The following is an 18,223-nucleotide window of genomic DNA, read 5'->3' on the forward strand; positions in this document are numbered from 1 at the left end:
AATGCCAACACGTTCATTCTCCCTGCCCTCTACGGCCAACACTATCTTTTTTATGTTGAGTTTTGACTTTTGACGTTTGCGGTTTGGTAGTTTGGTACTGTTACTGACATTGTCATTTGTCATTACCAAGTAAGCGGTCAGCAACGCGATTTCCATGATAATTATTTTGTTCTTTCACGATTTTATTGGGTTTAGTCTTTAAGATTAAATTATAGTTTGCGGAATGTTATATTTCAGAATAATTAAAGCTGCCGTAAGGAAGGAATTGATTTAACGTCTCTTCATAGTCAAAGCCGGTTCCTAAGTTTTACTCCATCAGGAATACTTTATAACTTTTTGAAATGTTGCTAAAACTGTTCATATTGACCTTTTTCTTTAACATTAATATTATTAGCAGTCAAAACCTACAAAGTGTAAGCGATGATGATTTATTACAGCTTATAAAAGAGCAAGAAAAACTTATAGTATTGTTTCGTAAGTATTATTTTTCTTTTTGATACGGCATAATGTTAAATAAATAAAGCTCTTAAAAAGTGTCATAGTCAATAAGCTCAATGTGGATAGTTTTCTTGAATGTGATGTGATATTTTCACATTCAAGAATCCTTTTACTATGAGATGCAATGATATCCAGGATGCCCTAGCTCCTAGGGTAATAGAGTTACAAAAATTTAGCCCACAAAGTAATAAAAGTTGCCTCTTACACCTCAAAGGTTCATTCCACGAACGCATGCATGTCACTGCTCACACTGCAATTGCTACACCTTTCTATGATAATGTGAATTCTTGATCTAATACTCTAACTGTTACCTAATGTATGTAACAGGTGATGGAATATCTAAATAAATTTTATAGAGCTTTCTATATCAGTAATAGTACCTACAGACAAAAATTTAGCTATATTAAGTTAAGAACCCAATAACTAAAGTATACATTTGTTTTCAGATAAACCAAATTGTAAGGAATGTGACAAACTAGAAAAAGTAATAGACATTTTACAGGAAGACTTTGAAAAAGAATTAAATGCACCTTCTGTGAAGGTTGTGAATAGTCATCTAGCTAGACTATACAGTCCCACTAAGGAACCTGCACTTGTATTTTTCAGACATGGAGTACCTTTGCTTTATGATGGTAATACACTACTTTAAATGTTACAGGTTATGCTTTGTATTGTTCTTTCTTAATAAAGACAGGGGATGACTTCTTCTACATATGACATTTCATGTTGTGAGTTACATGCTATCTTTGATCGTAACCACAAGTGTTATAGATTTTTTGAAGTGAAACTTCTTTATCGGGGTTGGACAAAAATTTAGTGTAACATTTTTGCGTTACGCCGTACGCGTGACATTTTTGCGTTGCGCCGTACGCGTGACATTTTTGCGTTACGCCGTACGCATGACATTTTTAAGGTCATAAAGAAGTTTCACTTCTTACGTGTGTATACGCATACATTTTTAATTTTGTTAGGCACTTACTATCACAGGGTGTTCGTGCCACCTCTGGAACATTTATTGGACATTATTTATATTTCTATGATATTTCTTATGTTATTTTATTTGAAAATTATCATATGCAATGCTAAATAGTGAATTTAAAGAACAAATATTATAATTACAATATATTTTTTTATTGTGAATATGGAAGCACTTGATCACAATCTCGCCCGATGTTAAGCTGAGATGTGGTATAAGATGGTACGCGCTTCTGTAGAAGTTACCTGTTCACTCTATGCTTGAAGGCCCCGATATTGTACTCGTCATACATTGTACATGACAATAAATTAAATACAAAATTAAAAATATCAAATAAAATGGTGTGTTATAGATTTATAGTAACCTAGGTTTTATAGTTTTAACATAATATTCCAGGTGCGGCTGATGAGGGCGAAGTATATGGTTATTTGGAAAAGAACCAGTCTCCATCAGTTAAAGAGTTATCAGATAAAATATTTGAACACATGACGCAGGCCGCTACTGGGGCCACAACAGGGGACTGGTTTGTTATGTTGTGAGTAAATGACAAAGTTATTTTTACTTAAATCTTTCATAATTAATAATGTAAATGTTTAATGTTAATGTTACGGCATCTTATATTTGTATGAACAAAATCATATCTATACTAATATTATAAAGCTGAAGAGTTTGTTTACTACTGGTCCGATTTGAAAAATTCTTTCCGTGTTAGATAGCTCATTTATCGAGGAAGGCTATAGCCCTATAGGCTATATACCATCACGCTACAACCAACAGGAGAGGAGCCACGGGGGTGAAACCGCGCGGAGCAGCTAGTTCAAAGATATGCATAAAATGAGATCAGGATCACAAATAATGTTATTTCAAGAAGTAAATTTTATTTATTGTTAAGTTTTATCTTGTTAGATATTATTAATAGGAAATTTAACATAAAATAAATATATTGCCAAAAATATTAACAATATTTTAAAACAAATAAATATGCTATTAAATCTTACAGTTATGGCGCATCATGTGTTGAATGCCAAAGGCTACACGCAGTTTGGGAGGGTGTGGGCGCAACACTACGCGGCAGGGTTAATGTCGCAAGGGTTGACGCAAATTTGGCTGGTGCTCTCACAGCTAAACGTTTTAAAGTTCAGAAATTACCAGCATTCCTTTTGTAAGTAATAAATACACCACTTTTTAAGAAGAGTCAGTCTGGGTAATTGTGAACAGGGGTGATTGGAAACCACTACCCTTACACTTTTAATACGTCCTATTCTAAATTAATGTTCTTTTACAACTGTATAATATGTTATAATGTTTAATTCTATAAATCCGATTTTTGAAACATTTGGAAATCCACCCGAATGATTATAGAATAAATTCTTGTTAGCTGTTTATAGTCCGGGATACATCGCCCATTTTTGCAAGTGATTACTATCAAGCTAATTTTTCGTGAGTAGCTTTATTTTGATGAGATGCCCAATAATTTCATGTACGAAACTCTCGATTGTGGTAGCTTACAGAGGTAACAAGGATAAAAATTTTTGATTTGACGGTTCTCAAATATTTATTACGCAATTTGTAGGACAATATGTCTGTTGAATTATACAGGGTGTCTCATAAGTACCCAACGATTTCAAAAGCGTGTCTAGACTAGCCGGCGCAACTGATGGGAGCGGTGAGTGCGGCATTAGCTAGCGCGTTCCAAGGATTTTTAGTTGCCGCCATGTCGTTCACGGGAGAGCAACGCGGTTTTTGCGTTCGCGCCTATTTTCAAAACAATAAATCGACGGCGCCTGTATCGTCTCAATTATCGATTGAGGCATATTGATGAAACGCCCAGCAACTCTACCATACTCTCATGGATCCGGAGTTTCAACACTACCGGAAACACAACAGGAAGCAAGAAATCTGGGCGCCCAAGAAGTGTAAGAACGGATGAAAACATTGAGTTGGTGGCAAGTTCGGTGCGACGTCAACCTCAAATAAGCATTAGGTGGCCATGCTACGCAACTTTTTCGAGCCAGAGCTTCAAGAATGTGAGCATTATAATGTCAGGACATGGTTCCAACAGGATGGAGCCAAATCCTATACAACTAACCACTCAACTGAAGCCCTACACCAATTGTTTCCCGAAAAAGTCATTTCAAGAAGGGGTGACATTGAATGGCTCCCCAGAAGCCCGGATTTGACGCTACCCGATTTTTTTATGGGGGTATCTTAAGTCAAATGTGTATGAAAATTCTTCGCAAACTTTGAACGACTTGAAGACCAACATCGGAGAAAAAATTGCGTCCGTAGATAGACCTCTTCTTCAGAAAGTTTTCAGAAACTTTCACCAAAGACTCGAAGAATGTCGGCATCGTAATGGACGCCATCTCAACGATGTAAGCTTCAAAAAATAAAAATTCCTTTTGTTTTCTATTAAATTTGTCAATATTATATTTTAAAACCAATAAAAAGTTAAATTTTTTGCATCATGAAATCGTTGGGTACTTATGAGACACCCTGTATAAGTATTAAATAAGTGAAAATAAAAAAATCAGCTGGTTAGTAATCATTTATGATGACTTTGTTATCGATACACATTGGAATGGGGGACTCTTTGATCAAACCATAGATTTTGTAGGACAACTATTTTTTCGAATAATTTAGATAATTATCTTGAGATAAAACAAAAAAAAAAACATTCAGTTAGTAATTAATTTTTGAGAACCATCAAATCAAAATATTTTATCCTTGTTTCCTCTGGTAGCTACCACAATCGAGAGTTTCGTACATGAAATTATTGGGCATCTCATCAAAATAAAGCTACTCACGAAAAATTAGCTTGATAGTAATCACTTGCAAAAATGGGCGATGGATCCCGGACTATTACAGTCACCTCTGTTCACAATTACCCACCCTGATTATATATCTCTAATAGATTTTCCAATAAAGTAACAATAATTCATTTATATTTTAGCTTCCGTTTAGGCAAAGTGTACAGATATGATCTACCTAAAAATGATATTAAATCTTTCGTAACATTTGCTCAAGACTGGTACAAAAATGTGAAAGCAGAGACAGTACCACTTTTATCATCGCCATTGTAAGTATTTTTAATTTTATACATATTTAGTATTTACTATATTTGTTTTTTTAAATAGCTGTGTAGTTGGCATGCAAAGATGTGTTTTGGCTACTTCATGCCGAAGATTCCTTGACTCCCACATTCAGACTTGAAATTTAGCACTTTCTTTTACAGTGATGATGTAGTTGATTGGTGTGTGGAAATGCTTAAGTTTTCAATTAAACTTGGACTTGAAATATTAGCGAAACATCCTTGGATTTGGCAAATAGGAGTAGCTGGATTTGGGTTGGTAGCAATAACAGCACTTATAGCCTTGATGAAAGCAAGGAAACCAAAACCTACCAAAGAAGTGAAAAAAGACAAGAAGAAGAAGTAAACATCAAATTAAAGTACAAAACACAATACTTAATGTAATAATATAAATTTTTCTAAGCTTAAACTATATATCTTTGAGAAAGTCCGTCCATTATTGTTCATTCCAATGTAAATAGTTATGGACTACAAATTTTAATTATTTATACTTTTTTTAATGAGAAAGTTTGATTTTTTTAGAGGAATACAAAAAATGGAAACAAATTTATAATAATATAGTAACTTCTTTGATCATAAGTACTATGATCTCTATTATAAAATTATATTTTTCATGAACAAAATATATAATAACAATGAATCATGGCCTAGTCTCTCTAAAATATAATACTATATACTAAAGAAAGGTGTCTAAATACATAATTTTCATGATTACCAACTTTTGCCTTCCTCTAATTAATAATTAATATCCTAATCACTGTACAAACACTATGTACTACATAATATTTATATTTTTATAGTTCTTTTGGTATAATATATTGGCACTTTTAATTAATAAGAGTACTTTAATTTCTTAAAACCTATTCCTTTTTTTATTTAATTTGATGATACACTGATATCATCTCAATAATTATTTGTTTTGGTACCTATCATAAATATCTAAACCATCTAAGAATTATAAAATGAAATACTCAATTTCATATATTGATTGATTAAATATTATAGTTAAGACATGTATAAAGAAAACAAAAATAAATTACTAAGTAACTAAGTATCATGTTCATTATTTATTGTTTCAAAAGGTTCTCCCATATTCTTTAATGTTTGATGATCTGCTTCTTTTGGCCGTAGCATGATGTAACATTATAATTATTATATGTATACAAATAGTCATCATCAATAAATTAACAAAAATAATTAAGTATTTATTTCCTGAAATTAGCATAAATTCTTCAGCTTTAGGGTTTTTCAATATAAATGGAATTCGCTTATGTGAATAATACAACATGTATAGTTTAAAATTATTTATTTTTGTTATATGTATTACTTATAACAGTACATACAGAAGCTCGATAAAATGCATAAGTGAACACACAACATGGTACATATATAATATTATATAAGTAGATTTTATACAGGGTGTCCCAAAAAGTAGTGATATACTGAAGCTGGGAGGTAGAGGACTTAGAGGGCTATCTGAATCACCCCCATGTGTGTTATGCGATTTTTCGTATTTTCGGAGTTATTACATTTTTTTCAATTTTTCATCTATCGCCGAGTACGATGAGATTTTTATTTATGGTGACGTGAATTATTGCGCTAGATGCTTGATTTTTTTTTGTGTGCTAAGCTGAAAGATAGGCCAATTCAGTATGGTAACATTTACTATCGTTAGATCTTCGAATGGAATAAAAAAAAGAATTAAATGCCAAGAAAGATAAAATTACCCAGTATGTTCATAACTTCAAGGGCCCATAAAAAAATAAAATCACATAAAAAAGGTTTTCCATTTGACTTTTAAAAACTTGCTCTATCGATCAGGTAGCTACCCTAAAAATTTCATTTTATTATTCTGAAGGCTTCAATCGAAAAATTGAAATCTAAATGTGGTAAGTGCAAAATTTTTATTAACATGATGATCATTAAAACCAATAAATAGGTGTTTAATTACCAGAATTTTTTTAAATAGCCCCGCTGTTGCTCAATGCAAGTGCGACATCACCGTAAAAAGTTGTCTTTTTAATGTCTGAATGCTCTTTTATCATTTTTAATGGTTTCTTCTGCTACTATGAATTTCCGGGTTATTTCGTCCAAATTGTGGCAGTCTCTCGTCTTTGTAGTATCCCCACGGAAAAAATTCAATAGGGTTTATGTCCGGAGACCGTGGAGGCCAGGCTAAAGGGCAAAAATACCCTGAAAGATGGATTGGTCGTTGCAGCCTGCGCATGCGCCGGTGACGCCTGCTTTAAAGCCTGGCCTCCACGGTCCCTCGACCTAAACCCCATTGATTTGTTTCAATGGGGATACTAAAAAGACTTCGGCTACTTGAGAGAATGCCCCAATTTGGACGAAATAACCCGGAAATTCATAGTAGCAGAAGAAACCATTAAAAATGATAAAAAAGCATTCAGACATTTAAAAGACAACTTTTTACGGTGATGTCGCACTTGCACTGAGCAACAGCGGGGCTATTTAAAAAAATTCTGGTAATTAAACACCTATTTATTGGTTTTAATGATCATCATGTTAATAAAAATTTTGCACTTACCACATTTAGATTTCAATTTTTCGATTGAAGCCTTCAGAATAATAAAATGAAATTTTTAGGGTAGCTACCTGATCGATAGAGCAAGTTTTTAAAAGCCAAATGGAAAACCTTTTTTATGTGATTTTATTTTTTTATGGGCCCTTGAAATTATGAACATACTGGGTAATTTTATCTTTCTTGTCATTTAATTCTTTTTTTTATTCCATTCGAAGATCTAACGATAGTAAATGTTACCATACTGAATTGGCCTATCTTTCAGCTTAGCACACAAAAAAAATCAAGCATCTAGCGCAATAATTCACGTTACCATAAATAAAAATCTCATCGTACTCGGCGATAGATGAAAAATTGAAAAAAATGTAATAACTCCGAAAATACGAAAAATCGCATAACACACATGGGGGTGATTCGGATAGCCCTCTTGGTCTTCTACCTCCCAGCTTTCGTTCATCACTTCTTTTTGGGACACCCTGTATATTATAGCATTACATACTACAAGACTCATATTGCAAGTGATCTACAAACTATACATGATAGTATAGATGAAAAAACTACTCTTTATAAGTCTAATGTAAATTTAAAATCTAAACAGAAGTAAGTAATGTCATGGTGTATTTAAGACATAAAACTTAACTAACTAGTAAGCATGTATAATGCCACATCTCAGTATTTTGTTTAATAAGTTATTCAATTAATTATTATCTAAAGACAATAATCCTATTACAAAAATACACATATAGCTACTTAATATAAAAATAATGTGTTGTATTGCTAAAATATGTGATGTAATTTTAATATAAAAAACTATTAATTACTACTTTTGTGTGCTTTTTCATTGCATGGGGTAAATTATTTTACTGGTATGCTTTATTTGTTTTTTGTTATTGATTAATTTATTTAATAAAGATAACATTCTTTTACCCATCTTGAGAATGTATAAAAATTTAACTAAATAAATAGTTTTGACTAGGTACTATATTAATTTAATAAAGGCAAATTTACTGCCAAATTATTTTGTTCTAGTAAACTGAGATAATTTTTATTTTTAGTAGGTATTGTCAATTAACAAAAGGCTAGTTTTATATATTTCTATAAAAAATGTATCAAGCTTGAGCTTTAAAAACTTCCTACATTTTCTATTTCATAAAAAATATATTCATTGTCATTATTATAAGCAAAAAATACTGTTTGATTAATTAGCAAAACATACTTTCTATTCCAAACTCATACTTAAGTTGTTTTATTTTAAGAAAGAAAATAAATTAGTCTAAATGGTTTTAGATAAAACAAAAAAATGTTATGAACAACAATTGTAAATTTAAGTTAGTCAATGAAAACAGATTTCAACTATATAGTATCAACTTCTATCTTTATTCTAAATACAGAAGCTGGATCAGCTAGTTGAGATCGAATTGAATTCTCAAATTTCTTGAATATCATAGAAAATTCCATTATGTTTTCTGGTTTAGATTCTATCCACATTTTATCAAATTCATAAAATAGGTAGCAATAAAATCTATGGAATAAATCTATATTAGGTATATATTGCTTAGCATTAAACATGTATGTCTTTGCTGATCCATCTTTCAGAAGGTAGTATGCCATTGATGTTAAATTAATTCCAACGATTGCATAAGTATATCCATACTTAGGATGATGTGAGTGGCTCAATACATGGCTTGACACCTGTGGATATTCTGAAGCAAAAAACAACAAGTTTTCCAAACCCAACAGGCCCATTCCTCGAAAATCGGTTTTAGGGTCATCTCCCTGTTAAAAATAATACAAAAAAATTGAGGTTAGCAAAAATTATAATAAAACACAAATCTATAATCATTGTAAATGTTCTACAAACCTGAAAACCTATATTCTGCCACTGTTTGGTCACTCTGTCTTCTAATAACTCATTGGGTTGCAACAATTTCCATAGCGTCAACAATTTTTCCTCATGTTGTAAATTTTTGCTATCATATTGAGTACACCTAAGGTCTTCCACTTCATCTAATAATTGTCTGTAGCACCATATTTGTTGTAAACAGTATCTAAATGTCGGACTAAAGGTAGGATGTAATTTTGTGTTTATTTGTTTCGTACGGATGATTATAGATATTGATGGATTTAATATATTGTCAAAATTAATAGGAATAAATCTGCGTTCAATGACTACAGCATCTAAAAAAGCGATGACCTCTTTAATATCTCTGGTGCGTGAGAGCATTAATGACTTTTCTACATTGCAAGTTCTTTGCGCTCCAAGTTTATCACCGTAACAGATTCTTTGTAACTCGCAGAGTCGTGTTGTTTTCCGAAGAAACCACTTTATGAAAGGTCTTAAATACCAATGCAATACAGTCCAAAGGTTGAAAAACACCATTTTAATTTATATTTTCTGAAGAAATATCATTTCTTCCGAATTCTCAAACATTACCTTAGCAACAACTTGCCAAACAAAAAGTACACAATTATGGGTAAAGGAAATCTGGAATTTAAGCCTCGTTCATATCAATCTTTTTTATCTGTTATCACCACAAGAAGTACTTTGAATTATAAACTAAATCATCAATAAAATAAGAATGGTTGTATGTATCACTGGTGCAAGTTTCGTTGAATTATGAATTTAATCTTTTTTTCATGACATTGGCTGTCAATCTCTAGTGGTCACTGGTCAATGTCATTGTCAGGGTCTCGTCAGGGTGGATAGCTTCAAAATTTTATAACGGAGCATAGCTTTTTTAACACAGCTCAACAAAAAAACAATTTTTTGTTGTTGCCCTGGATATTTCTACAGATTTATATATTTCAAGTACCCAGTTTGCGAATGTAATCATTAAAATTATTTAATTGGCTCTAGTTTTTTATTAATTTAGATTTTCATATATTTAATTCTCCTACGGCTCTTCAGAATACGGGTTACTAACAAGTGTTTATTTTTTTGGTGAATTACGTTTTCTGCACATTTCTTCGCTCAGACATAACCCATTTCTATAAAACTGAATGTAGAATATCAGAATAATAATTATTTTCTTTAAAAAATAATTTTTATGAATAACAATGTACGGTTTGTATTGAGTTGAAGCAACTGAGTAGCACTTGGTCAGAAAAGTGGATACTAGGTACACCAAATTCCCTTGTGGTTTTTATTAATGGGATTAGAAAAAGCAAATTCATAGGGAATAATTAATAAATATGAGAATTTAGCTAGAAGTATAGGAAGAATATCGATGGCCCTACAGGACAGACGAGTCGAAAATAATTAAAAATTATGAAAATTTAACAAAATTAATAACTGATGCTGAATGTAAATTATGGAGAGGTATAGTAGGTATTGGAAATTTAAGCTAAATTTAAAGCACCAATTTATAAGAGTCGTTTTCAAAATAATTGTACATTACTAAAAAATGTTTGTCCCCCTAAAAAATCTTCGAAAAAAATATGGTTACGACTGAAATAAATCATTGTTAACGTTTTACAGACTAAACTTAAGCATACTGCATATCATTTCTGATAAAAAGCAATGAATTGCGATTCAAATTCTTACATAAATTTAATGTGAAAATAAAGTAACAAAAAAAGCTCCATACATTTTTTTATTGTCCCCTATGTGGACGACAATGAAAACCAATATTTTTATCAGAATTTTTGTATGAAACTTCCTATTTTTTTTGTATCATAATTAAAAAGCAATGTTTGAAGTGTATATCTGATAGATTAAACTATTTAAATTACCTTAAATAAACGAAGAATTACATATTATAAAAATGTCCCTATCAATCGTTACAATTTCGTGACACTGATTTATTGACATAATTAACCAACTTCTTGTATCACAAAGAAGAGGAATCTAACTCTAATCATTGGCAATACTGGTCATGTCACGAAAAGTAAGGTCACATTAACGCGTCGCCATTTTGTTCGTCGTCCAGACATGGAAGAAGTCCAGTAGTGTGCTGTGCAAAAAATTTAGTTACAATTTCCTAACGACGTATTCTCAACAAAAGTAAGTACATTTTGAAGAATTCACCTACCGCAATTGTAATATACTTAAATTATGACTAGAGTAATAGATTACACTTTCAATCTAATGGTAAATGTGATTATGTTTTGTGTAAAAGTATTTCTTAGGTTATTTTTTACATGTTACTGACGAACAATTTCTTGACATTTACTGACGTCAGTAAATTGTAGACGGTAAAGCTGTGGTCTCATGTGTAAAGTATGAAAATAAGATATTAAAATGTGTGTTAAATTAATGTAACGAATAAAAATAAAGGAGAAAAACAATAAATCTCTCAAGATTATTTTTTTGTAACTACAGGCCATACTTTTTTAAACCATGATGTAGGGTTAGTAAAGTCGGGCTTAGGGACTTGACTTTTCCTGGGATCTGATAACTTTTTTATAGTGAAAGCGGATCAGTGAGTCTTGGCCTCCAATTTTACAAGTGGTTTCTGATGGGATAACGCTTGCCTTATTGCATTTAGTGTTGATCGCTTTTCCACCCACACGAGTGATGCTTACTTTTGTTTTTATTTTTATTCAAAATACATATATCCAACAGCTTTTTTTAGTTTCAGAATGCCGCTAACCGGTGCCGAACGGCAAAAAAATACATTGAAAAACTAAAAAAGCAAAACCCTGAAAAATATGAAAAGAAAAGGAAAAAACACCTCGAGAAAGTGAAACAAAGACAAAGAAAAATATCAGATCTTAATGACAGTGAAAAAGAAGCTCGAAGACAAAAATGGAAAAAAGCTAATGATAGAAGAAAAGAAAAGGAAAAGCAAACAGAGAATTATAAAAATTGATTGTTTGTTGATTATTTTGTAACTAAAAATATATATTTTTTTTAACTAGTGACTTCTTACTTTTTTATATGTAATATTACCTTATTCTGAATACAGCCTTACTTTTACAACTTCCTGACATTTCCTAACGAAACAATTTACTGACAATTTCGTGACGTACAAATATTTTGAAAATGACCCATAAAGAAATTGCGTAAAAGTTGTTAAAATAACTGCCTTATGTGCTGTGAATGTTTCCTTTTTTTTTGTAAATATTATATGATTGTAAAATTTGTAATGGTACATAAAATTGTTAAATAAATAAATAAATAACTTCAATATTCTATGAGCAAATACGAGCATAAAGCTACACTTTCCCCACAGTCTCCTAGATAGATTTCCAGTAAATCTTGGACATTTCTGTGAGAAACAGGAAGAACGCATCGAAAAGGAACTAATTATTATGGAATAAAAGTATATAACTATATAGGTTACTGTTGGTCCTTAAGATACTATTGTCCCCAAATTAACTATAGAAGGGCAGCCTATAAAATCTATTTCCTTGTACTATTTCATAAGTTTTAATGATTTTTCTGTATTTTTATAACCATTTAAATTAATTAAAAACTAAAACAAAACAATTAGTAAAACTTTGTGATAAATAAATGATATTAAATAAATATAGGTACCTTCTATTTCATGGTGCGTTTTATGGTCTAATAAGAAAATTAGGATTAAAAAAAAACTAGAGCCAATCTACCAAAACAATTAATAGATTTATATTTTATATGCATTCAATTATTTGAAAACACTTTCACATCCAGGGTAACAAAATCATTGTTGACCAGTGTAATATAATATTATGACTATTGGTTAAAATTTTAAAATATTGTACCGACCACAGTACCGACTCATCAGACCCTTTATCACTTAATATCATAAAAAATCTTATATCTCGGTTATTCTATCCCTAATGCCTATACCTACGTATACATCTAGTACATATATACTTATCTATTCTTTGTCTAGCACACTAATTGGAAGAGGAGGGTAGAAGCATTGGTAGAAGCCAGAAGGTGGGTAGAAGTAAGGACACGAGTAAGCAGGACTGTCTTGTATGGAGGATTAGTCGAAAATGTGACCACTTGTAACACATAGGTACCTAAGTATGTACGAACAATAATAATTTGCTTTTTCTAAAAAAAGCAAATTATTATTGTTCGTACTGTCAACGAAATAGCGCTAGTGTAGAAAGTAGGAATAATATCATTCAGAACTTCGCCTAACCTTGGCCACAGAATACATAATAGTAGCTAATGCCTTGGCCCTAAGCCTTGGCCTAAACATGGCCTAAACAGGCCTAAACAGAGTGAAGTATCCTGAGTTGAAAAATTTAAATGAGAATTTACTTTTCAACTTCAATTTTTTTTTCGGTACCTAATTCTTCAATACTATTTTTTATTTGATATTTACAAATAAATAATGCTACTGTAGCGCTCCCTATCAACGAACACTTTTCAATACACTGAGATCAGAGGTGGTCGTCCTTACTTCTACCGTCGGTCTACCGTCTACCCTCCATACAGTATTAGTACATTGGTAAAGTTGGTAGTAGGTACAACCGTTAGAATGATGTGCATTTTCTACCCGTATTAAATCCAATCACAATTATTAACATGCCTTGGAATTAATACATAAATCGAGAGATTATTTAGACGAAGGAAGGAGGAAGGCTTCTTATTTTAATTATTTTTATTTTATTCTAAGCGTAATACTTACTAGGCTTTTAGCTTATCACTACATAGTATAAAACAAAGTCGCTTTCCCTGTCCCTATGTCCCTATGTCCCTTTGTACGCTTAAATCTTTGAAACTACGCAACGGATTTTGATGCGGTTTTTTTAATAGATAGAGTGATTCAAGAGGAAGGTTTATATGTATAATAACATCCATTAAATAGTGGAGAAGTACTGTTATTTTTGAGGTTTCTAATGTGATGTCGTAAAAAATTACATTTTTTCCGCTTATATTGCAAACGCAGGCTAAACCCTACGAGTTTTATCAAAATAATGTACTAAGTATTATATACATTGAAAAGGTCTACAGAAAAGTCCGCGATGGTATATCTCTTATGGATAATCCACAATAACATTTTTTTGTCATTTACTTTTTACGACAAATAATAGCTAATTTTCGAAGCGATTTTCACCAATACAGCATTAATTCTTAACCAATTAAATACCTTGAATACATTGTTCATTTAATATAGATCTATATGGCCCTTTACACCGTATGATTTAAATGAATATTTTCGAAGATATTACAGATTTAAAAATTGCGGGACGTAGCATTTGCGGCGGTACCGGCCGGCCGGGCCGCTATGTTTTTTAGACAACGTTCACAGTTTTTCTGTAGTGTATTTAGTATCAGCATTGCACCCGTGCGAAGCCGGGGCGGGTCGCTAGTTATTTTAATTTTATTCTAAGCGCAATACTGACTGGGCCCCATAGTCAAAATAGTTGTATTGAGTTCTATTTGTCTAGCAAAGCATTGCCAATTTTTTTTACAGACTAGCTCGAGTAGCCCCGCTAGGTATAATAAACATATTCTCATGACTTGGTTTATATTTTAAGCCTATCAAAGAGTTCAGTGATCGGCTCGTGGTGGCAAATCTCTATGAGTTATCGATTATCGAGATATCAGGGGAGATGTGATTAAACATGTCGCTTTATAAATCAGGTATAACATTATACAATGTGGGTACAACAATGCGATCCACCTATCCAATAGATGACACCTAGCTATAGCGCTTTAATGTAACGCTGTAAATAAAGATCAATTAATAATTAATGATATAGGTAGGTAAGTCAAGCAAACATCGTGAATAGTGAAACTACCGAGGGGATGCGTAAATGCATTTCCCAACGTTAAAAAAAGAGCGTGTGTGCCGAGCATACGCGCTCCAATCCAAGTTACCCTCTATATGTGTGCTAAATTTCAATGTACCTAATCGTACAATCAAACATACATACATATACACATACATCCATCATCACAAACTTTCGTCACACCCCGGACACTCCATACAAAATTATCGTTTTCGTTTTCTCATGAAAAACATCCGTAAACAGCACAATATCTAACCATTTTCTAAAAAAACGATACTCACAAATCCAAAATAATAAAACTGCTTTAAGTCAATAATTTGATTAATGTTGTCAATCTTCGTTACGTATCGTCCCTGTAGAAAAATGTGGACCATTTTTAGCCTGATCGTGCGGGGTGAGGTAAGTGTTTAATTTTGGCGGGAGGCCAAGACCGTTCTGTAGCGTTTAGCTACTACATATTATGTATTCTGTGCTTTCGCATAATTTATAATATTAGTAGGATAGAATAGGATAGGATTGACGTCTTTTCGCGTTAAATTTTCATGAATGTCCATATTTTATGGAAAGGGTAATTAATTTTAAATAATATTTCAACCAAATTTTAAAGACAGCCTTTATTTCGAACTTGTGTTTTATTTAATGAAATTGATAACCTTTACAGTAAAATTATTTACACTGCAACAATACATATACAATTTGACGTGCGCATTTTGCGTACTTTATATACAACATACGTAAACTTGACAATAATTAACACAAACTTTCACAACTTCACAATAATAAGTGAATAAATATTAAATATAAAATATTTAAAAGTGTGGCGCACAGATATTTGTCTATATAAGTGTATGGCACTACTTGATTAAATTAAATAACAAACAGGTATTATGTTCATACAAGCAAAAAATTTTGTAGGTTGGCAGGTGGACACTATTTAAGTCAATTAGCTCAACAATTCGTGAATATGTTATTTTACATTTCTCAAGAAATATTTGTATCACTTTCATAATCATAAATAAAACAATTTCAATAAAAAACCTTTATAATATGGGTTTAATTAAAATGCCTACCATTAATAATTCACTATAATAAAAAAATCCATACACGTGCACAGCACAGACGAAAAGTGTGTAGAACTTTTACTTAAACTACGTAAGCTTTCATATTTATCTCACTAATGTCTTTTGTGATCCTGAATAATCATCATAATTAAGTATAATGAACAACATTAGAACCTAAAAATTCTAAAAGTTAACTAGGTATGTTTATTACTACCTAGACCTACATACATTATTTTGCACCCGAATCAAAGCTGGAATTAGAATAATCGCAAATGTGGTAAATCAATTCCAATAGGACAGCCTATAAAATAAATGAGAAGATCTATTTATTTCCTTAAAAAATAACATATCTATTATTTAATATAATGTTCCAAAATCATTTAAATATGAATTTGAGACGGTTTGTAACTAGTATGTATTTGAAATTCGAACTAATCTATGAAGGCTAAGTTAAAGCGTGTAGGTAAATTGAATCGAAGCTAGCCCTAGTGCAGTAGTTACATACAATACATATACCTACATATTTTTAAATAACACAGTACCTAGTATTTGGTGTTAGCATTCAGAAAATTTAGTGAGGTCAGAGAATACTGATATAATATGTACTTAATTAGGTACCCTTAAATATAAGTAGGTATATGTATTGGTGCCATACAATTTTTGCATGTGATACGATGCATCTGTAATGTGTAATATTGATAATAATTGTCATTTCTGTTTGTTCAATTTAATTTTTTTTATCTTAAATTTATATACTTATATCGATTTGACATATTGCATGCGCAGTATTCGTGAAATTAGCCTAGTAAAGCACAAAGGCATGAATATATTTTTTAAATCTATGAACGAATACAAATAAGGTAAGGTACTCAATCTGTAATTTTATTAAAAATTAGGGTATTAAGAAAATATGAATAGGAACGAATTTGGATGAGCCAATTTATTCGTTCTGTCAAGTTTTTTTTATGAATAACAAAAAATATCCGTCTTATGATTATTTAAAGCAATGCTAGAATAGATACCTATTCATCTCCTAAAATATAGAAAGCAGACATGCTTTAACATCTAATTTCTTTATAAATATCTATAAATGGTATGTTGCTTAAAATTCTTAAGGTAAACAAACAATTTTCGTTGGTGTTGTACTAAATTTTTCCAGATGTTTAACATCAACACTTTAACTTGCATTAGAATTTAAATTTTTAAAGGTCAAACTTAAACAATTGTCAAATATAATAATTATTCATTATCTATTAGTTAGAATATAAGTAGATACATTATAAAAATAAAATGATTATTTAACTATAGATTTTTTTATAGAAAAAAAAAATATTTATAAGTAAGCATATTGTTTATATAATTTTCATACATATAAAAGGTACTTAATAATTTATTATCGGTCTTATAAAGCGAATGATATGTAATTTTATCTATCAATTTAATATTAGTAAAATATGCCAATCAAATTGTATTTTTTATGTAGGAAATAGGAATGCTGTCTGCAACCTATTGTTTCAAATATATATTTTATAACAGATAAGTTTGGTACTTATATATGTATATGATAAAGTTTACGTATACATTCCCAATGTACATAATTAAGTATTTGGTTATAGATATTATCTTTTTAAGCAGCGGTTTTGCTAATATTATCGAGATAGGTATCGACTGCTAAAAATAAAATAAAGCATCGCTTTTTGTGTATCTTCACTAAATAAATGGTAGGTACAAATTAGCGAATTATTTTAATTAATAATATTAGATATATTTGTATGCATACGTTTGTCGACGTACAATAGTTAGTTCAATTTTGTTGTTAGCGTCCAATCTTAGATTTACTGCATTTTTTTTAATCTTCATTAGATTGTAATATTATGTCCAATTTCAAATAAAAAAATGTATAAAGGCAACCGCCGCACTTAAATTTATATCTGTAGCAGGCAAATTGTTAATACCTAAATTCACCTTTACAAACGCTCAGCATTTTACATTCAAATATATCTTTTACCTATATAGCATTTACTTTTCCACCGGTTGCGAGAAGATAGTGCTCTCAGAAGTGGGGCTCCTGTTTATGTGTACCAGTTTTAAAATAACACCGAACCTTACCCAATTCTCGGTTCTCGGTTTACAAAACGCCGAGCGTTTGTAAGCCAACGAAGCCATTTGGAAACGAAGAAATTATACAATTTGCCTACGACATACCTTACTATTACTATATAAGTACCAATTCAATATTATAAGTAATTCAAATTGCGACAGCAATTGACAGGGTACAGAAAAACTTTGGCTCATATTAATAGATATAATAATATTATAAATTATGTTTTAAAGCACAGCCAAAACGTGTTCTTATTACATAGATAAGATTAAACTAT

General features: G+C 31.1%; 2 protein-coding genes across 2 annotated transcripts; one reads left to right on the forward strand and one right to left on the reverse strand.

The window, feature by feature from the left end:
• Positions 1-108: 108 nt before the first annotated feature.
• Positions 109-5,403, forward strand: LOC149905051 (protein disulfide-isomerase A5). Its single transcript, XM_090106606.1, has 6 exons — positions 109-474; positions 945-1,130; positions 1,871-2,009; positions 2,475-2,636; positions 4,428-4,553; positions 4,710-5,403. Exons 1-6 carry the CDS (start codon positions 342-344, stop codon positions 4,909-4,911), a joined length of 948 nt encoding a protein of 315 aa, XP_089962732.1. The 5' UTR covers positions 109-341; the 3' UTR covers positions 4,912-5,403.
• A 2,189-nt stretch (positions 5,404-7,592) lies between these two features.
• LOC149905052 (ELMO domain-containing protein 2) lies at positions 7,593-9,729 on the reverse strand. The gene is made up of 2 exons (XM_090106681.1): positions 8,969-9,729; positions 7,593-8,883 (listed from the first exon to the last, which is right to left on the reverse strand). Exons 1-2 carry the CDS (start codon positions 9,485-9,487, stop codon positions 8,461-8,463), a joined length of 942 nt encoding a protein of 313 aa, XP_089962807.1. The 5' UTR covers positions 9,488-9,729; the 3' UTR covers positions 7,593-8,460.
• Positions 9,730-18,223: the final 8,494 nt, after the last annotated feature.

This window comes from Colias eurytheme, chromosome 10, assembly GCF_061535395.1.
Source record: "Colias eurytheme isolate Ceu_HAF_F1 chromosome 10, ilColEury1 Martin Lab GWU primary, whole genome shotgun sequence".
Taxonomy (NCBI): Eukaryota; Metazoa; Arthropoda; class Insecta; order Lepidoptera; family Pieridae; genus Colias; species Colias eurytheme.

What these genes read in the sequence shown, in the direction of transcription:
- LOC149905051 (XM_090106606.1), top strand. Translation starts at nt 342, where the DNA reads ATGTTGCTAAAACTGTTCATATTGACCTTTTTCTTTAACATTAATATT. An exon ending in AGTACCTTTGCTTTATGATG is followed by an intron (nt 1,131 to 1,870) that starts GTAATACACTAC and finishes ATAATATTCCAG; the next exon opens with GTGCGGCTGATGAGGGCGAA. An exon ending in GGGGACTGGTTTGTTATGTT is followed by an intron (nt 2,010 to 2,474) that starts GTGAGTAAATGA and finishes TAAATCTTACAG; the next exon opens with TTATGGCGCATCATGTGTTG.
- LOC149905052 (XM_090106681.1), bottom strand. Translation starts at nt 9,487, where the DNA reads ATGGTGTTTTTCAACCTTTGGACTGTATTGCATTGGTATTTAAGACCT. An exon ending in GGCAGAATATAGGTTTTCAG is followed by an intron (nt 8,884 to 8,968) that starts GTTTGTAGAACA and finishes TATTTTTAACAG; the next exon opens with GGAGATGACCCTAAAACCGA.